The 21,772-nt window shown below is 40.1% G+C and overlaps 2 protein-coding genes across 4 annotated transcripts in view; one reads left to right on the top strand and one right to left on the bottom strand.

Moving 5' to 3' along the window:
• Nucleotides 1-1,941: 1,941 nt before the first annotated feature.
• Nucleotides 1,942-10,998, bottom strand: SNRPC (small nuclear ribonucleoprotein polypeptide C). Its single transcript, XM_044444588.1, has 6 exons — nt 10,941-10,998; nt 9,828-9,870; nt 8,807-8,915; nt 5,171-5,260; nt 4,229-4,333; nt 1,942-2,288 (listed from the first exon to the last, which is right to left on the bottom strand). Exons 1-6 carry the CDS (start codon nt 10,946-10,948, stop codon nt 2,164-2,166), a joined length of 480 nt encoding a protein of 159 aa, XP_044300523.1. The 5' UTR covers nt 10,949-10,998; the 3' UTR covers nt 1,942-2,163.
• A 4,320-nt stretch (nt 10,999-15,318) lies between these two features.
• The window catches only part of ILRUN (inflammation and lipid regulator with UBA-like and NBR1-like domains), a 52,219-nt gene continuing 45,765 nt past the window's right edge, over nt 15,319-21,772 (top strand). Inside the window, exon 1 of one of the 3 annotated variants that reach the window (XM_044444555.1) lies at nt 15,319-15,653. In XM_044444555.1, the coding sequence (XP_044300490.1) occupies nt 15,496-15,653 (158 nt within the window). In that variant the 5' untranslated portion in view covers nt 15,319-15,495. Of the gene's footprint in view, nt 15,654-15,795; nt 16,308-21,772 lie in introns of those variants that run through there. The other 2 variants (XM_044444563.1, XM_044444573.1) reach the window with 2 other exon arrangements.

The raw sequence follows: 21,772 nt of genomic DNA, 5'->3' as shown, positions 1-21,772 counted from the left end.
TCCAGCTACTAAAGGCAGATGGCATCTGATTCTGGAGCCATCACTAGTAGTTATTGTATTATCCTTAGATGACCAGACAGATATCTAGAAGACTTGTTTATTTTTGACCCATTTTGGTTTCTCTAACTGCAATACCATGTTGTTATAGGCTGTTTATTCATAATATGCTAAAAAGTTTATTGAGATAAACATACAAATGCTGCGGATGCTTTTAAAGACTTCACAGTGTTACAGCTTTTGCCTGGATAGTCTCTTCTTTTGGTTAAAATCATAGCTATTAATCAGAAGGGGGAAATTTCAGTCAGTTGTTTGCACATACATGGTAGGCCAAATAGGTCAAAGCCCCACACTTCAGTCCTATACAACTACACTGCCTTAATTCATTGAGAGAGGGAACTACCAGACCAGGTTCTGCTAATTTTCTTACACAAGTAACTGTCAGTTGCATTTCAAATTAAGCAAGCTTGGTAAGAATCCTTTAGGAAACACTGAAGGTTACATTTCTGACCACACACCAATGATTAGAGAAAGCAAACATGACTAATTTTAAGGCAAATCACATGCTAGTTTGGAGAAGCTATAGGATACCCATTATTCACACTAATATGATGTAAGACTCCACGCTAAAAACAAGTAATCACATGTCTCTAATCAAGGAATCTTCATGCTGTTCAAATTTGCTTACTCAGTAGCCCTGTTAACTTCTTTTGTCCATGGAGACACATGTGTAGTGACAACACAATCTGTTTCAGAGTCAGGAGCTGCTATGCAGTAACAAAACTTCCACCTCAAACCAGATTGCAGTGACCTTTAATTTTTCAAGCAGTCAGCACTCCAGCCAAGTTGCAAGATGGAAGAGTCTCCAGAAATGAATCCTCTTAGGTTGCAGAAACAGGCTACTAATGGTTTAAAAAATGGCTTGATCATTTAACTCCTGCTAACTGTATTATCATTTGCTTATGAGTATTTCCCTTGAAAGGTAGGATATAGATTTAATAAATAAGTGATTGCATGTTATGAAATTTGCTCTTGTGCTGCCATATGGGCTTAACAACGCTGAAGTTCACCATATAAAGTATTTAAACTTTTCCAAAATGATTTTAAAAATTCACATTTCCAATGCATGTTTCATCCTATAGCATAAAACTTTTCTGAATGCATCAGTAGTGGAAATTCAACAGTAAATTAACATATTTATACTGGATTTATAAGGAATATAAAAGATTAACTGTTATTCTATTCACTATAGGACGAATGGTCAATTATGCTTAGGGCTCACTTCCATCAATCAAAAGTACAGCTCCCTGGTAGTATCATTGTTGCTGGAAGACTTATGCTCAGTAGACCTCATTTAATTAAATGAGACTTACTCTTGAATAAGTATGTATGGAATTGTAGCCTTAATCTTGCCTTTTTTTCTGTCCTGGCCACAAACATAGGGGTACATCCAGCAGGATGTAAGAGCACTGCAACTCATGCAATAAGACTTCTCTCCCTAGCACATATCTCCTAAATCTACTTGACTGTCCCTGAACCCTTTAGAGTAGATTTGGGGAACATGTGTGTATGGGGTGGAAAGGAAGAAGGAAGGGGAAACCCATCTTCCATCAATATCTATTCCACAGGTGGTCAGACATAATTGGATACAACTTATAGAAGGAAAAAGGTACCAGAGGCGAGGTAGTGCTGGAAACACTCTGATGGGAGCATTAGAGTGGCTTGGAACAATCAGAAGCTGAGTAATAATGACAAACTAGGGAAAAATGCACTGGGGTGATAGGACAAGCAGCGTGCAACTCTTGAGATGGGAGGGAATAGTAACATGCACCACCAGTAGAGTGAGAAGGAACAGAAGATGTGCAGGGGGTGACTGTGAATGCAATCCTCAGGCTGTGTCCTATTGTGCCAAGTACATGGTATAAAACACACACAGAACTTATGTCTAATAAGTATCAATATTTTATTCTAACAATGCACAATAAAAAGGTATTTGAGAAATGATACAAAGCATTAGTCCAATATTCCTCCTCTCCACCATTTTAAGCTTGTAAACCGAAAACACAACAGGTTTGTTGGTGTCTGTGGCAATGCGTTCCTTCGGGCTCTCTCTGTCATAAAAGGGCATACATAAAATGAAGTTGGAATGGTGGCTCCACTTCCACTTTATCTGTCTGGACGAGCCATTCCTGGTCTCGTTGGCACCATCATGGGTCTTGATGGAGGTCTCATCATTGGTGGCCCTGGCATCATTGGCATATGTCCCCCCATGGGTGGTCTCATTCCTGGAGCTTTAGTAAACAAAGCATACAAAATTAACAATTTCTAGAAAATATATAACTTCCTATCAAAATTTTGATGTTAAACTTCTGTGGAAAAGTTTCTTTATTTTCACTGCAGAAAAAGTAAACCTTGACAGTCAAAAAGTTTCTAAAGAAGCTTTACAGACGTTGTTACGTGGAAAACCTCAGTTTCGCTCTGTTTTGTCATTGCAACATCAACAACTACCCTTCCAGTTACAGAAGGGAGATGGTGCAATTTCAGATACTTCTTCCCTCCATCTCTCCCCACCATTCCCAAGGATAAAAGGTAAAGGTAAAGGTTTCCCCTTGATGTTACGTTCAGTCATGTCTGACTCTAGGGGGCGGTGCTCATCTCCGTTTCCTGGCCGAGGGAGCCAGCATTTGTCCGCAGACAGTCTCCGTGGTCACATGGCCGGCATGACTAAACATTGAAGTGCACAGAACGCTGTTACCTGCCCACCGAAGTGGTACCTTTTTATCTACTTGCATTTGCATGCTTTTGAACTGCAAGGTTGGCAGGAGCTGGGACAGAGCAATGGGAATTCACCCCGTTGTGCAGATTCGAACCGGCGACCTTTCAATCAACCAGCCCAGCAGCACAGTGGTTTAAACCTCTGCGCCACCTGCAGTCCATTTCCCAAGGATACTCCCCTTCAAAAGAATAAATTTTCAGGGGATACCATTTATAAGAATTACTTAACTCAGAGAATCACTAAGAGTCTGGCCTACCCACTGGTCATAGGGTAAGGAACATATCCAATTTCTATCCTGCCTTTTTTCCTGCAAGGAATCTAAGACATCTTGTACCACACCCCTCTTTTCCATTTTATTGTAACAATCCTGTGAAGTAGGTTAGGTCAGTGGCCCGCCCAAAGTTACCCAGTGAGTTTCACAGCTGAGTGAAGACTAGAGCCTGGATCTCCTGAGTCCCAGTCTACCACCTTAAGAATAAGTATGACTGCCTTTTTAGATCAAGAAGCAGCCTTCAGGTTGACTGGTTCTTTTCAAGGTTCATCCAGACTAGTTCATTTACCATTATAATAAAGCAAGGCCAGGGATACTAAAAGCATTTGGGGAGGTTATGGGACACATTGAGAAAAGGAATACAATTATACGCAATGTACTTTTTAGTCTACTATTGTTTCCCTCATTAAAAATGTGATAATTGTATCAAGACTCCTGACAGTTTAGAGCAGAGAGAGCCATACATCCAAAATAAATCTGCTTGCAGACTAATGATGCCAGAAAAAAAATCTATGTTTCCTCTCTGGTCCTTGAATACCTAAACTTTCCTGATCTAGCCTTTCAGGACTTGGCCACTCCATTTTTTTCCTGGAAAGATCTACTAGCATTCCCAACCTATAACAGTTCCCCAAAACTTCCCTTGATTTGACCAATAGAAGTTTTGGTCTACTGACAGATGTCATCAACTATTTTTTAATAGAGTCCTGCCAGAGGGTAGACATGGCTCCAGTAATTGGCTGTAATACGGAAGCAAGACTTCCAAAGTCAGAAAGGTCAGCGCCAAGTGGGTGTGAACACAGATACTGGGGCAAAAGACATGGCCCATGGAAACATAATGGACTTGGTAAAAATAAGTAAACATAAGTAACTCTCATTATTTATTATTTATTCCAACATCTCAGTTACCAACTTTATTAGAAACAGAAGGGGGTGATTTCATACCATCTATATCTATACATACACATGAAATTTTATGGAAATGAGTAGAATCAAAATTTAAATCAATGATAATTATTTATGGGGAAGAATTAATTGAACCAATGGAGAAATAGCTGAATACCCGGGCAATAAATATTTTGATCGAGAACATATATATGGGAGCTAAAGCTGTAATATAGGGCATTGCACACATAGATCTTCAAAGTACAAAGAATGTACAAGTATTTATGTACTCTAGAACTTACCAGGTCCAACTGGCATCATTCCTGGAGGAGGAGGCCCCATCATTGGCATCATTGGTGGTCCACCCATATGGGGTGCTGGCATCATACCAGGCCTTGGAGGACCAGCTAAAGTGTAGCAATAATAGTAAAAAATGTCAAAATGTGTGTATATCAACCCAAGATTTCAACTTATAACATTTTATTTTAGTTTGTTAAAGACTGCCAAAAGGATTCCCCCCCACCATTAGTTTTACTAGTTCTTGACCATACAGCATCCCTTTAGTTCCTAAGCTACAGGACTATTTACCATGATTCGAGCCAGTTATAAGCAAGGTCCTTACTGGAAAGGATGTTATGGTCTTCTAAATTAATAAATGGCTGCTATCAAATCTGTTGAATCTCTACCCCAAAAGAAAGCCACTAAGATTGCAATTTCCTGGAGAACATCTCAGGAAGCACAGGGGTTTTAGATTGCCTCTGCTAGTGGATACTGCTATACCTTCAGGAGCAGGGCTTCAGGATCTAATTTCTCTCTCTGCCCCCTTCCAGGCACTGCTGAAAGAACAGTGATGCCTGCTTTCCAATGCTACAAAAGCACCCTTAGATAAATTCAGAAAAGTTAAAGAGAGAGCATTCTAGAAGGCAGGGAGGGGAGAATCGGAGATACTCAAAATCCTATGGTCCTTCCAGCCCAAGACGCAACAGCATACTTCTTTAGAGGCCCATCTAGAAGATTTTTTAAAAGGAGGATAAAGCAGCAAAAATTGCCTCCATTACTTCTCCTACCTGCCCCAGCAGCCCATGGGGCATAGAATACTCAGATGTCTCTGGGATCAGAGGCTTCTGTCGAGTGGGTGCCAACCTGATAGGGTTGCCCAATAAGCTTTTCCTGTTACATATGTAAAAGCATGTGTCACACACACCTGTACTAATCAGATATAAAGTAACAATAGATATACATACGCAGATTTGGTGGTGGTGGTATCATAGCTCCCCCTGGAGGTGGAGCAGAGAATGGAGTAGGTGGAATTTTGCCTTGTTGAAATGCAGCCGCTACATTAATGCACACAAACAGATCAGATATGATTAATTAGTATGGATACTGTAAGATTCTACATAACTTTTAATTGTCTTAAATCTAATACATACTTTCCAAGTACAACTGTCTAGTCATATAGTCTCTTCTGCTCTGCAAATGTTTGGATTTTATTCTAGGCAACACATCTAATCTCACAAGTAGGCAAGATTCACCAGTTTTAGCTGCCCATGCATAAAAGTGAGAAAGCAATACTGAACAAGCAAGCACATTTTGGTTAGTCCAGATTCTTCTAAGGAACTTTGCAAAATTCATTGTGCAATCTTATACAGGTCCACTATAAGAAAGTCCCAGTTCAATGAAGATAGAATGCAGCACAGAAGGGGATTCGGCAGAAGCAGTCTGGGTGAAACTTAGGGGTTTTGACAGGGAAAGGGGCCTGACAGTGGGGTTATGTTATCGCCTTCCAGGTCAACTTGAGACCCTGGATGATGTCTTGACAGGCCAGATTCTAAGGATATCTCAGGGGAGACACACAGTAATTATGGGAGATTTCAATTTCCTGGATATTAGTTGGGAGACTCACTCGGCGGTGACAGCCAGGTCACGTCATTTCCTAGAGGCTATGGAGGGAGGGTTTTTCACAGAAGGTCCGAGAGGCGACAAGGTCAGGGGGGAAACATCCTTGACTTGGTCTTGACCAATAAAGAGGAGCTGATAGATGAAGTACAGATTAAGGGACCTCTGGATACGAGTGATCACTCCACCCTTTGCTTTGAGATCAGGGGACTGGGGATGTGCAGCAGGTCGAGCACTAGAAGCTGGGACTTCAAGAGGGCCAACTTTGGCCAACTGAAGGCCAGACTGGGGAAAGTCTCTTGGGATAGGTTACTGGAAGGTAAGTGAGTTGAGGAGGGGTGGATGGCACTCAAAAGGGAAGTTTTGGAGGAGCAAGCCTTGACGATACCTCTAGTTAGTAAGGTGGGGAGGTGGAGGAGAGCACCACCATGGATGCAAAAGGAGGTGGTTAGAGGGATTAGACGAAAGAGAAACCTCCGTAGGAAATGGGTACTGAGGGAAATAGACAAAAGGGTATACCGGGAGGAGGAGGCCTGTTGCAGAAGGATTCTTCGCAAGGCTAAGGCTGATTACGAGCTGAGATTTGCCAAGAATATCAAGAGCAACAAAAAGGGCTTCTTTCAGCATGTAAATAGGAAGAGGAAAGGGAGACAAGTGGTGGGACCGCTAAATAAGGAGGCAGGAGATCCAGTGACTGATATGAGGGAACAGGCACAGATGCTAAATGACTATTTGTGTTCTCCCCAAAGGGTAGTAGAAGGGACATGGGGAATTACAGACCTGTTCGCCTTACGTCCATTGTAGGAAAAACAATGGAAAGGCTCATAATAGAGAGAGATCTAGCGATGCTAGATAGGGAAGGGAGGCTGGCAGCCACACAACATGGCTTCTGCAAAAACAGGTCCTGCCAGACAAACCTTGTGGAATTCTATTACAAGGTTTCGAGATGGCTAGATGGAGGGGATGCAGTGGATGTGGTTTACCTGGATTTCAGCAAGGCCTTTGACAAAGTGCCCCATGATATCCTGGTGGAGAAACTGAGGAGTTTTGGGATACACCAAAGCACTGTCCGGTGGATTAGGACATGGTTGACTGACCGAAAGCAGAGGGTAACCATTGGTGAGGAATTGTCGGGATGGCGGCCAGTGACAAGCGGGGTCTCCCAGAGCTCTGCCCTGGGGCTGATCCTGTTTAATCTTTTTATCAATGACATGGAAGAAGGGGTGAACAGTCTGCTGATCAAATTCGCAGATGATACTAAAACTGGAGCAGTGGCCACAACTGAGGAGCAGGTACTCCAGATCCAAAAGGATCTGGACAGACTATGAAAGTGGGCAGGAGATAACAGGATGGCGTTCAATGTAGATAAGTGCAAGGTCTTGCACTTGGGGCATAGGAATAGGTGTCATATGTACAGGTTAGGTGACAAGTGGCTGGAGAGCAGCACTTGTGAAAGGGTCCTCAGGGTACTGGTTGACTGCAGGCTAAACATGAGTCAGCAGTGAGATGGGGTGGTTAAGAAGGCGAACACCACCCTTGGTTGCATAGCCAGATGTGTGGCTTCTAGCTCAAGAGAGGTATTACTACCACTCTATATGAGTCTGGTGTGCCCACAACTGGAGTATTGTGCTCAGTTTTGGGCCCCTCATTACAGAAAGGATATAGCCAGGTTAGAGTCAGTGCAGCATAGGGCCACAAGTTTGGTGGCCGGTTTGCAGGGGATGGGTATGAGGCGAGACTGAGGGATCTGGGTCTCTTCAGCCTGGAGGAGACTCAGAGGGGATATGTTGGCGACATACAGGTATGTGAGGGGATGTCACATGGAGATGGGTAGAGACCTGTTCTCCGCTGCAGAGGAAGGCAGGACAGGCTCCAACGGAGCAAAGCTCAGGGAACAAAGGTTCCATTTAGATGCCAGGAAGCACTTCCTGACAGTTAGGATCCCGAGGGTGTGGAATGGGCTTCCACGAGAGGTCGTTTAGGCCCCATCAGTGAGAGTGTTCAAAGATAGGCTGGACATGATGGGCAAGTCATGAGAGGAGCTTGCTGGAGCCGGGGGTCAGACTAGATGGCCCAGGAGACCCCTTCTGCCTCGCTCTGTTTCTATGTTTCTAAATTTTCTTTTAGGTAAGCATGCACAGGACTGGGTTGTAAGCTCATCTGAAGCAATAGCTAGATGAAACCAAAGTTAAAAACTTAAAAACATATTTAAATCTATGTGAAGTCCCATTTCTCTAGCCAATTATAAAAAGAGTCCCAAGTTTGATAGAAGTACTTGAGAATAAGTCCTATTGAACTCAATGACATTTATATCTGAGGAAATTTGTAGAGGATTGTTCTGTCAGTTATAGAGTTTCCTGTACAACAGGAAAATATCTGAATGTAAATTTTGACAAAAACATCTCTACATGATGGACAATCGTTTATATTGTTTTATATTATCCTCCTGTTTTTGCACTTTGTACTAGTTGAATTTTATGTATTTTAGATGGTATTGTTTTATTTTATTATAGTTGTTTGTTTTTTGTACACTGCCCAGAAAGCCCTTGTGCTATGTGGCTGCATACAAATACAATAAATACATACATACATAAGCCTGGAATAGCTTTAAAAGGAATGGCTTTTCAATTGTTTGGTCAGAAACAAGCCTAAATATGATTGAATCTGTATTGAGCATAGTTTAAAAACCCTGCTTTTGTTGAAGCTTCACTTGCAATAATGTCAGACATCAATTGCACAATTTCCATAATGGAAATCACTATTTATTACCTGCATGATCTGCCTTGTGGAACCAGTTGGTCCTTAAAACTGACAACTTTCAAATTCATTAAAGCTAATAAAAACATAGTTTCAGCTGCAGATGTGCTATAAAATGGGGCTGAACTGGTTTCCTAAATAACTATGTACTTTTATTAACCACATGCAAAAGAACTAAGATGAATAAAGATTCTACATGCTACAGTCACTGCACTGATATGACTTACTTGTTTTATCAATCAGGCTCTGTGCTTGTTCTTCCATCCATTTTTGATAGTAGTCTTTCACATTTTCTTTGTGCTTCCTGCCACTGCAATGGGTTTTTCTCACAGAGGGCTACAAGACAAAGAACCATCACTCTCCAAACCACTAACCATGCCTGTAAGCCCAAAATATACCTTTAATATATACAAAGGGCTGCAATCATATATATTTACCAGGGAATAGGCCCCTTAAAGACAAATAGACTTGCTTTTGAATAAGTATGAATACAAATGTAGTTTAAAGAATCTTGTTCATATCACTGATGTTCTCAGGTAAGGAATCATGGGGAAACCGTTAACTGTGCCTGCATGCCAGCAGGATCAGCCATTGGTACAATTAGTACAAACCAAGTGGTTTCTAAATCAACCAGCAACAAGCCAAAAATCTTGCAAGTTGATAGAATTTGCAGAGGAAAACTCTGTTGATGTGTCCTGTTCCAGAAAAAAGATGCTTTGGCTAGTTTCTGGGATTACTTTAGAAGCCACTAACCTCCCATTATACTATTGTTCACTGCTGCTGGTGCAGCTGAACGAGAGTAATTACAGCAGTAGTACTAGCTTGTACTCATGATCAACAAATATTTTAACTTTGTATTTTTTCAAAAATAGCTGTGGGAAGTATTAAACATGAAAAATATTGAAAACATGAAAAAAATATTAAACATGAAACAACCGTGAAAAATATCAAGTATATTAACTATTAACTGCTCAATATTTTTCCAAAGTGTTTTCACAAATCTTTTTCAGGTTATGTTCTTGATCTTGCATATATACACATTTAACTTCTAGTTCCATCTGTCTCGCTGTTCAAATGGTAGTGAAATCGAGCATCTGAGCTATGCAAATTCATCACTCAATTGCTTTTTAAGACATTTTACCTCAAAAGTCAAGTAATGAATATGCAAATCTCAGAAATGTATCAACGACTAATAGTTCACAGGAAAGAACTATTATAATAGTCACATTGTAATTTTGTAAAACTTACAGAGTCATGAGTTAGGTAAGTATCACAGTAATCACAATAAAACCTAGAATGAGAGATAAACATGCATTAGATGTATGAGTAATGAGCTTGCTTAACACTTAAAGAGTTATAAAAAGATTTAAAGGTATAATTCTAAGCAAGTTTAAACAGAAAAAAAAAAAATCTATTCTGACTGGGTCATGTTGGAAGTTGCAGGCCTTTTTTGCCTAAACTTGCATAGGATTGCAACCTAACATGCTTTTCAGACTAGTAAGGTAGCTTTTGCAGTATGCAGCTTGTTCACATACATTTTCCCTAGAAAAAATATTAAAGATGCACTTGTCATATACAATGCCATTATTTTTTACATCAAGCATATTTATTCACATGTCTGTATTCAGGTATAGCTTCCATCAATAGCAATATGCTGATACCAATGCAGATCCCATCTCAAGCATTAAGACTGGGAAATGATTCCCACTCTTAATGCTGGAAGCGAGGAAAATGCACCAAATAAGATTATACTTCTGTCAGTTCTGTCAGTGTGGATCTGACATCATTAGGTAGTGTAGATGGGCTTGGAAATCACCGATCATTTAAATTACCCACAATGCCACCGACACAGTATTTTTCTGCAATACTGTAGAGAATTAAATAGGCTGAGGAAAGATTATATTGGACACTTTGCTGGGATTCTCCTTAAACCCGAAAACAATAATGATGTGAGTAATTAAGGCAAACAAATCCTACGTTCTTGTAAGGGCCTTGCTCACAAGAAAGAATACATAGGGTCCCTGTTTTAAAGACTACTTGAAAAGCTAGGGTAGGGAGAGTGCTTGGCTTGCGATAAAGTACTAGAAACCCAATACCGACAATAACTTCCCCAGATAATACAAGTCACCATCGGAGAAGTTACTTGCAAACCTATGAGAGGAATGCAGCTGTAAAAACCAGAAAGCATTCCAAAGAGAACTCTTTAGCAATACAGAAACAACCCTCCCGTATCCCTTCCTTTTGTGTGGTCTTTTCTGACCCACCCAATCCGCACCCCGCCTGCCTACCCGCTCACCCCTATCCTATTTTATCCACTAGGAACCCAGCGCTTTCTATCTCATCATTTGTCGATTTACTCACTTCGGCATGTTGCGCCCAAACGAAACACTCACGTTCGCACAATCGTCGACAGGAAATGCCGTTTTCATCAAGCGACTTGCCTCGACTTCCACCATAGAGAGGCAAGAGACAAACAGGCCGAACTTCCGGCAAAAATGGAGAAGCTCTTCAGGTTACGATTTCCCCTGTACGGGCTAAAGGGCGACGCGTTTGGGTGTTGATTTCTGTGGTTCAAAGCCTTCACGATTTGCAGTGATGGTTGGAGAAAAAATCGAGTTCAATTTCAAACTGGAAGTGCTAACTAAGAAAGCGATTGTTATTTTCATGTTCTATGTCCATGCACGGCACTGTACAAAATACAGAAAGTCCGGTCCCTGTCCTGAAGGTTTACTGTCTGGAGAATTTCTACCAGTTATGAATTAAGGCTTAACCGTAATAGGCTAGTCTGGAGGATTCAGAGCTTGTGCCAAAAGGGTAGGGAAAAATATTTCTTACCGCAGTGAACTGTTACACCGGAAATTCGATACTTTCTACAATGCCTGACCTCTTACATGCCTATGCTTTTCTTAGAATGGAACTCACGATTTTGAATGTGGAGAAACCAGGCCAGTTTTCACATTGTATATCATCGTTCTTATCCTGCTTGTATCTTACTGCCAATTACTGGGATTGATGTCATTGCTAAAATGGTTCATGCCAGTACTGTGGCTGTTCTTTTAGTTTTGGGATGTTAAATCAACTTCCAAATAGTTCATTGTGTGTATATACTTTGCAAAATGCCATACAGAAAAGATACCTATTTATCATTTATGCCAGAATAAATGTGTTAATCTTTAAGGTTCAACAAGATTTTTTTATTTTGTCTGCAACCAACTTTTCATAAAGGAGGAGGTTATCAGTGGCTACTAGCCTTGCTGTCTATGTGCTGTCACAGAGAGGGCATACTCTGCATTTGCTCATCATGCCTACATACACCAGTTGTAAGGATCTTGACCAGCTGGAGGTCTTGTACCCATCCTGCTTGAGGAATCCTAGGTATAGCTGTTTTGCCACTCTGTGAACTGAGTGCTGGACTGGATGGACTACTGGCCTGATCCAGCATGGCTGTTCTTACATTGTTAAGTATCACTGGCTGTCATCTGGAAGATGTGATAAAAATCTCTGTGTATTAGTAAAGTACACACAAATGTATCATTATAACTCAAAGTTACGAACTTTGCAATATTACAGACCTTAATCTGAATAGCAAATAAATACTAGCGAGAATAAGAATAATAAAAATTGCACATTATTCCTGAAACAAGTTTTATTTATTTCAGTGTCTACTCTCCATATTCAGCAATATTACATAACATATTTAACAGTAATTTCTCAGAATCAAATAACACGGCAGCATTTTCTAGCATGTAAACATATCTGCTGTGTGTACTACCCCAGAAATTTTACCTGCAGGGTGAAATGGTATAGCTCAGAAAGACTCCTATCATTTTGCTGAATGCTTGCCTAGTGATGCTAGATATGCTTAAATGTATCCTTTATCTGTTCACATGAGGATCAGAGGGCAGGCATGTGTGTATTTGGGAGCTGTAGGAGAGATATGACACATGCTATTAATTCAGAAGTAGAATGAGTAGTATTATCCATCTATGTAAGTCTAAAAGAGTATTGGTCAGCAGCACAGCTCCAAAACTATGAAACCTAAACACCTGAAATTTGGTACACATACTTGTAAATTCCACCTTTGGGTTATTTTGTTGTTAAAATGCATTAATTAATTTAAATATGTTCATCTGTTTGAAGCCTGCAGTATTATCTGCAGTCACTAGGTGGAAGACTTTCCTAACTGGCACATAGCTTGACAGTTGATAGTGTCTGAAGCCAAGTGGGCATATTCCCAAGGCTAGTGTTATATGGCTGCCCTTTCCCAGCTACTGTGGGGTAGTTCCCCTCACAGGAATCTAGTAAATAGACCATGGCAGTAGCTTCATTGAGATGAGCTTTGCATACTTTTTCCAACACAGACAGCTATGTCATTTTATTTGAAGTTGTTGCTATTTGAATTGTTGATCCGTGTCAACCCATGTGAAGCTGGGAACATTCATTAGTAAAACATAATAGAGAAATATGACAAGCAAGATTCCAGTTATCAGTGGAAGAACAAAAAAAGAAAAAAAAGTTTAGGGTGGGTGTTTGTTTTTTAAATATGTAGTTAACACTTGGGGCCCTATTTGTCTGTGATAATCTGGTAAGCTTCTAGATCACGGCAATATGTTTTAGAGAACCACATCATTAGACCTTAAATTTCACTGATTTACATTACTATGGCAAAACATGTGATAGAACACAAACAGTATGGAATTTAGAAATGCAGTTAAGAGCATACCCATGACTACCATTGTTATGTGCAGTAATTCCAATTACAGCAGGATCCCCATATCTGCATGGATTAGTTCCAAGCGCCAGAGCAAATGCCTGAAACCTCAGATAACAGCAAACACTATACAATACACTATCCAATAGCAAGTGGTGCCCGTGGGCATTGAGTATTGAGCTACAAAATAAACTCAAATATGCATTGTCTTTTCCCAATTTCATTCATTCTTACCTCAGCACTTTAAGACTTCCTTTGGCACTTTATGACACTTTACAACTTCTCTTCTGGGTTGAAGTCAACCATGGTTAACTGAAAATGTGGTAACCAAGTCAGCAGATATGGGGGTCCTGCTGTACTTCTTGACATCACTGCTAATTATATGACCCATCTATTTTAGCATACATAATCTATTTCCTATAATATTTAATGTTACAATTAGATATATTTAATTCCATTGTTGCTTTCTTAGAGGTTCTATTCTTATGTCATATGTCCCTACCATTTTTTAAACTGCTGTATACAGACCTGAACAACTGAAATTGTTCTAGTATAGTAATCTTTTCTGGCAGATCATCAGAAAAGAATGAGTCAGATAGAAGCACTTTCAAATTCTTATAATGTTAATCCAATATACATTGTTAGAGCCTTCTTTCTTCATTTTTGTGTTCAGCATGTGGTCTCTTCTTATTTATCTCATTTATTTGCACCATTTCTATAGCACTACATGTTAAGACAAAATCCTAAGTGGCTTTCATAAAAATATTAAGAGCACATTTTAAGTCACACTCAAAATACAATTATGAAAACATACAATAATAATAAAAACAATGAGAGAGCTATCAAGGAGCAGTAAGATAGAAAAGCATAGTTTCAAAGCAGGAAAAGCCTGAGTGAATGGATGCATTTACAGGAGATGTTCAAAGGCAACAAATTTTCTGCCTCCAGAACTGAACAAGAGACTTTATTTTCCTGCAGGATGTGTGCTGCTACCAAGAAGACCCACCATGTCAACTGGTAATTCTGGAATGAGTTAGGTATCCCCTGATATTAATGATTGGTTAGGTATATGTAAGGAAAGGTCATCTGCTGTTATCATATATATTTACCTAGGAGTAATCTTATTGCACTTAATTCGGCTCATTTCTGAATACAAGGTTGGTGCAGTTAAGTTGCTTTGGGTAAACTGGCCCTTCTGGGATAACCAGGCTATTGCAATAAGCAAAGGCACAGAGGCTGTGACCAAAACTTTCCAGTTTCTAGTTTCAACCAAGAATGTTACAATTGTATACTTACACACTTATTTGGAATAGTGAACTCTGAGGGATTTGAGTAAATGTGCACAATATTTCATTTAAACAGTGTCACTATATCATGTTATATATTGTGCTATTTTAGTTTAGCTTTCCATGCCTTACACAAAAACTCTTACTTAAAAGTGAAAAAGCAACAATATTGGGGAGACACTTTTTATGTTATTTTGTTATGTGTCATCATGTCATATTGGACTTAGGATGACCCTATGAATGAACTCCCTCCAAAATGTCCTGTCCTTGATAATCCTTCTCAGTTCTTGTAAATTCAGGGTTGCAGCTTTCTTTATGGAATCACTCCATTTCATATTTGGTCCTCCTCCTCTTCTGCCTTCAGATTTCCCTACCGATACTTTTTCCAGTGAGTCTTGTCTTCTCGTAATTTTTGAGAAATAGTATAAATAACTACGAATTAAATATCTTCATGTTATGAAGACAGTGAGAAACAGTCACAACCAGATAAAACGAACTACAGATTTCACTTCTAATACACATAGTCTGCAATTCCATGCAAACTAACTCGGCAGCAAGCTGGACTCACTGCAGCTTACTTCCAAGTAAACGTTGCACAAGCCCAGTTGCTGAAATAAAAGATACTCTCGGTCCGCCTACGCATAGCTCATCTGCATTCAGAACCTCCTCCTCCTCGCTTTACTCAGCACTTGCATTGGCATGTTTGTATTTTGGTTTCCTTTGCTATGACGCCATCACGTCTGTGAGGTCGCGGTACGTAGTGGCGCTAGCGACGTCGGCGTGTCGTGCGTGCTTCTCGCTCGCTCTCTTTGGCCCCCTCCCCCATGTATCTCTGAGGAGGCGGTAGTGGCGGCTCACGGGCGGCCCAGGGCCTAGTGGAAGGGGCCGGGCTGGCGCGGGCAGAGTGGGTCCCGTCGCCATGGAGGGGATGGACGTGGACTTGGACGCCGAGCTGATGCAGAAGTTCAGCTGCTTGGGAACCACCGACAAGGACGTGCTCATTGGCGAGTTCCAGCGGCTTCTCGGTTTTCAGCTCAGCCCGGCCGGCTGCGCCTTCTTCCTGGACATGACGAACTGGTACTACGCTGCGGGAGGTGGGGTGGGGGGAGAAGGACGGGAAGGGGAAGGCGGAGTGTAACCGGGGGTGGGGGGGGTGTCTTCCTGACTCGGCGGTGCTTTATCGGGAGGGCTGAGCGTAGGCCTGGGGGACTCACTTTGCCAGGCCCAATTTGCTTCCCCGAGCCCCCCAGCTTACTGGGGAAGTTATCCCGTTAAAGGAGTCCGGTTGAGGGTTTGATCACGCACGCGCTGGCGTGAGGGGAGTAGCGCTGCGTTTCTCGTTAGGGTGGATTAACTCCGTCCAATGTAAACAACCTCAGCGTGACGCTTTTTTGCTTGCAGGACAAGTCATAAAAGTGCCGCCAAAACACTAGGAGCAGTCGCCTTTCCTTATCTGCAAAGGCTTTGTGTGTGGTCTCTTTAGAATTAGATCAAGTTTTCTCTTGGGTTCAGTCTCTGGTCTTGCTGAAGTCTGTGCTCCATGACAGGCTTTATCAGGCTGTTGTTTGTTTCTGTTGTTTTTGCTTTTAGCCCCAGAACAAAGTTCTTCGTGCATTTTAAAATGCTGAGATACTTGTTCAAAGCCAAAATGGTCCTCTGCAGAGTGTAATTATAATCTTTATATTTTCTCTGAATGTTCTTTTTTTCATCACAAGTGGAAGACTGTTTCAGGTAACACTTTTGCTGACTTATGTGCTAGGAATGTAAATTACTAGAGTTGTAAAGTCAGAAAGAATGTGAGGGAGGGATATTTGTATACCGTTATCTTGGTATTGTTTCCCAAAATATGAATAATTTCATCCCCTTAAGTTTGTAGTTAAAAATTGACAAGGTCTGAAGTTGCTGTGTCGTTTTCAACTGTCATGGACTTACTAATCATATTTTGATCCTTCTATTTCAGATTTTCAAATTAGTTTGCAGTGTTTCTATTTCCATTCAGAGAACTACCCTCTTAGATAGGTTACAATTTCCATATTTTCTGATGAGAATTTGAAGGATAGTGATGGCTGCACAGTGAGTTTATGGCAGAAGTGAGGCTTTAATCCCAGATCCTAATCTAGATTTCTTCCAATGGGATCACTCTTTTAACATCTGAGATAAAAGAACTTGTGTGAGTGTTGGATCATGAGTTGAGCTGATGAGGTGTGAACAAGGTGCATCATCAAAAATTTTGAAGCATAAAACATTCAACTTTATTTATTATCTGTTAGACTTTTTAATCCATAGGTTTGTAAACAAAACCTTTAAAAAGTTATGTTTGCAATACAAGTGAAAATCTGGTGTTGTGTCAGGACATGATTTTAGTAACTGGTTTTCCTCCCTTACAGTTCCATCTGCCCTTATTTCCTGTACTTCATGCACTGTCTTCCTAGATCATTTTGGACATCAACCTTATATGAAAAGTGCAAATCTGTACAATATTATGGTCATGGAGAATTGTGACTCAAACTACATAAGGGTGGAAAAAAGTACATTTTAGCCTCTATTCAAGTGTTCTTGGAAGTGTACTCAAAATTTAATGAAATTTACTTCTGGGTAAATGTAAAACTTAAATGCAATTTGGACTGGTCTAATAGACCAGTAATATATAATCTGTGTTGGAGGGAGGTTGGTCAAATGTGTACTCCACCCTTTCCCTAAGGATCATAAATTGGTTTAAATCAAATTCCCATTTTGCTCTCAACAGTAATACAAGGTAAGAATGGTTAAACTGACTTCTCAAAAACAGGGAGGGCAAAATTTTGAATGTAATGTACACCTGACTTGAGGTGGGAAGTCACATGTTTTCCATGAAAAAATAATCCTCCACATATATAGCAAGGATGCCACCGAGAAACTTAGGTGAGAAACCTTTACTTTGACATCTGGTTCATTGTGTGGAGAGAGATATTTTTGGCACAGAGTAACCTTATGTGAGTCTCCACTTGCTGTTTGAAATTGTGTATTCTAGGGTGAGGTTTACCAGCTCATCTGGTTTCTGTGATAAGTATTGCCATGATAATTTGCCCAAGGTCACCCAACTGCAGGGACATATGCGAGTATGTAGTTGACTCCAAATATCTTACAGTTGTAAGACATTGGCTCTGTTTAGAATTGCACATGGCTAAAAGCACATATAATTCATGAATATTTGTAAGGAATCTGGGATTGGTATGGAATCCTACTGTAAATTAATTAAGTAATTAATTGCATTTATGTACCACCCTAGTAGCCCAGAGTACTGTACCTACACGTGGTGAAAAATGTATATGTTGGTTAGGTAATACGACAACTTTAAGGAACAATATTCAATGAAGGATTGTTGCAAAGTTGCAGTATATATGCATAGTGTACCTTGGATCCCATAGTATGTTTATTTGTACCTTGTGGATGCTACTTTTTAGTTTAAATTGCTGATATTATTCAGCAGAGTATTCATATAGTAGGGACAGAGATGTGAAGGCCCACAAATAAAAGGCTGCATGGGCATATGGTAGGAAAACCTTTTTTGTGGACCATTTTTCCTGAAAATTGAACAGCTTTAGATTATGAAATGTATTGTTATTCCTTTCCCACTTATTTCTACTGTATAATTTTATGACTTTTACAGAAAGATTAATATATCCAGTTTCCTCCCTACCCTGCCTACCAGAATGCCACCTTCCCCCCAGGACACTTTTCTTTCCCTGTTTGCTGTGAGGGAGGTGGAATGCTTTCTCCCACCTTGGAATGGAAAATCCAAACAAATCTATGGCCTCTCAGATACTGTCTGGGGACCATATGATTGTTCCCTCAGGGATGCTGCAAACCATCCTCAGCTTCTCAATATGTGAGTGAAGTCACCTTATCATAATAAAGAAAATGTTCTTAATGATTCTATTCTTAGCAGTTTGGTTTTTGTTCTTTTGGGCCCTGTGTTTCTGGAATGGTTTACATCAACAGAGCAAATCCTATGGCCTCTTAGACAGAGTCAACCTCTGGGACCTTTCTTTGAGTGTCAACTCTGAGGGAAAGTTAGAGGATCCTAGCAAGGAGGAGGGCTGTCACTGGGGTAGGCCCCATCTTTGCAACAACCTCTTCACTGTGGCTTGCCTGGTGCTAAGCTTGTCATCCTTTTGGTGATAGATTAAGACTTCTGAGGTCTTTAAAGATTAGCTAGTCAGTGATTCCCATCTCAGGTGTTTTTATAGGGTCATTTTTACTTTAAGTTGTAGTTGTTTTGAAGCTGTTTTGATTTTATGATGTTGGTATTGTGCTGCGGCTTTATGCATTGTGGTAAACTACCCAGAAAGCTTCAACAGTGGGGTAGTGTAGAAATGAAATAATAATCATCACTGGTCTGCTCACTTCATTTGTCATCTCCTGACAGGATCAAACAACTCCCTCTCAGTCACCTCCCTGCTGCAGTCCTGAAATTTCTTCCTCTTTTTCTAAGGTGGGCTACTTCTCATGCTCTGTCTGTGAATCTTTACTAGAGCTGGGTCCACTTTCTACAGGGATAATGTAATCATATATAATTATGATTAATAATTATTTTGACTGCATTAGTATTACAAATAACTGAAGTGGTGATGCATGTAGGGAGATGGGATTAGGCTCTTTAGACATTTATTTATTCATTTATTTATTTAGGAGTCCAGGACAGCACTGTTGGATCCTCCCACTGCCATTTTCCTTCAGTTCAAATCACCATTTCTGCATAACCCTCCCACTCAACAAATTCATTCTGACTTACTTGAACAGCTATTTGAAGGAAATAACCATTTTGCAGTGTAACATTTTGAAAAACCCAATCCTAGTGTTTCAACAGAAAAGACTATAAACAGTCACCATTTGCAGGAAGATCACTACTAGTATTCTGTAGCTTCTCCTGCTGTCACCTTCCTTGGCCTCTATCTCCTCAAGACTATACACAGGTCCTTAGAGTACTGGTAAAATTATGCAGTTTGGAATAGCTTCAACTGTCAACCTCAAGAACACCAAAACTTGTGGCTTAAAGTTATTAAGTACTAGACTACACTTCTAGTAGTCTTGGAAAATAGTCTGTATTTGAAATATTGAAGAACTCCATCCATTCTGTGTAGCTGATCATGCATTAAACTGACTGGTTTTCTTATTCAGGACACACAGGATTAACCTTGGCATGTGCCAGAAGAGAGAGAAAAGTTCCACTTTTGATTTGAAAATGAGTTTCCTGATAAGTCCAAACTTGGGGAACTCTGATTAGTTTAAATTATGGCTAGGGAACAGACAAGATGATAAACGATGGTTTGATCTTTCATGGTTTGTACTAACCATAATGTAACTAGTGTTTCCTGAATTTGGATTTAAGACAGGATTTTGATTAGTTTAAAATTGTAAGTGGAACTTTTCAGTCTTCTTCTTTGGCACATAAAAATGGAAAGGGGGAGCTGGGTAAACAAAAGCCTGAGGGTTGTTACAGCTAATATACTTAGTGTGAAACTGAGATTTCGAATTGTATCTGTATAATTGTTCCTTTACAATCCCTACAACTTTAACATCTTCTCCTGTCCTAGCCAGGTTTCCATCTTCTTGTTTATACTTTTGGCTCCTTACCAGTACACAGGCAGTATCCCTTCCTTATCATGACATATGTCAACTACTGCAGAGTAGACCACCTGGAATAGTTGGTTGGGCAGATAATGGATTCTGGTCTTATGACAAATGAAGTAAACTACTCAATGTTGGGAGGGAAATTCCTCGCTGTAATATTTAAGATAACATTCTGAGGATGGAATTGGAGACAGGTCTTATGTTCAGAATTACTTAAGAGACCAAAAATATAGATTAAGTATTTAGGATTTTTATCTATCTCTGACTGCCCATGGAGAGAGAACAGTGCTTTACACCCAGTGGGTTGAAGCGGGAACATAACGTACCTTTTAAAGGAATGCTTGTGGTGGTGGGGGGGGGGGGCACATGCGTGAGAGAGAGAGAGAAAGCATGAATGAATGTTATCTTCTATGTTCCTCAAGGCTCAGATATTCCTTCTTAGCATATGTTCTCACCTTGAACTGCTGCTGGTGTTCTTTATTTGAGGGATCATCTGTTGAGAGGCATAGTGTAAACCATTACATTTCCTCTTCCAATAGGTTGTTGTCACATGTGAACAGGTCAGTGTGTTTAGTAGCATGGGAGTTGCTGTAACTTCCTGAAAAATAACATGTCACAAATAATTTCACTGCTCTGTAATATAAGAAGTTCATGCTGTAGTTCTTTGTTTCACTGATGTCCTTCCTCCATGCTTTGATAAGAAGAGACTGCCTGGTGGATTTGTTCCATGAGAAGGATGTGCTGTAGCTGCTTCTCATACTATTGCTGCTGTATTTCCTGGGAATGGAGACCAAGAGTGATAAGAAACCATGACATGGGCTTTTTATAAGTGCATCACAAAAAGAAAGTGTAAGAGACACACTCCTGTGCTGACCCAACTTAGCTATTTGCTGCACTTGGACGAACTGAGTTCACATAATACAGCAACCCGTACTCAAGGTTAAGTACAGGTTGAGTGGGCTGTTGTGAAACTGTAGGTTCGTTTGTTAACCACGAGCAACCAGCAGAGAGGACTCATGGTTGCTTCTTGGGATGTGAACTGTGAGATCTTCATGGTTAACTGGTGAGTTCAAACAGTATGACCCATATGTCATTTGTAATCCTTTGATGATTGATATTCAGCCTGGATAAGGATTGCCATATTCTGTGAACTTAGCCTTATGTATCTTAATTGGAATCCTTTACTGTTTGCAGCCCCCATAATATAATAAGGCTTTCCTCAGATAATATTTTTAATAGAAAACCTCTGTGGTATGCTTTTCCTTTTTGTCAAAATGCATAAAATTTCCACCTTGTCATAAATTTTGTGGTCAAAAATATATGTACATGGGAACTATATTCTGTTAGCACCATATATAGATGTTACTCTTGTTTGACATTTACTTGGTTTATACTGAGTTGTGTGCTGTGTGTGAGCTGCTTCCACCTTACCTAATCAACTGCCTGTTAGTCTATAAGTTGTTGCATGATGTATGAACACAAACAATACGAATTAGTGATACTATAAAAACAACAACAGCATTGATTTTATTATTATTATTATTATTATTATTATTATTATTATTACATTTCTATGCCGCCCC

Source organism: Varanus komodoensis, unplaced genomic scaffold, assembly GCF_004798865.1.
Source record: "Varanus komodoensis strain SLA01 unplaced genomic scaffold, ASM479886v1 scaffold1, whole genome shotgun sequence".
Taxonomy (NCBI): domain Eukaryota; kingdom Metazoa; phylum Chordata; class Lepidosauria; order Squamata; family Varanidae; genus Varanus; species Varanus komodoensis.
Note: the sequence above shows the minus strand (reverse complement) of the source record. Positions and strands in the feature narration are given on the sequence as shown.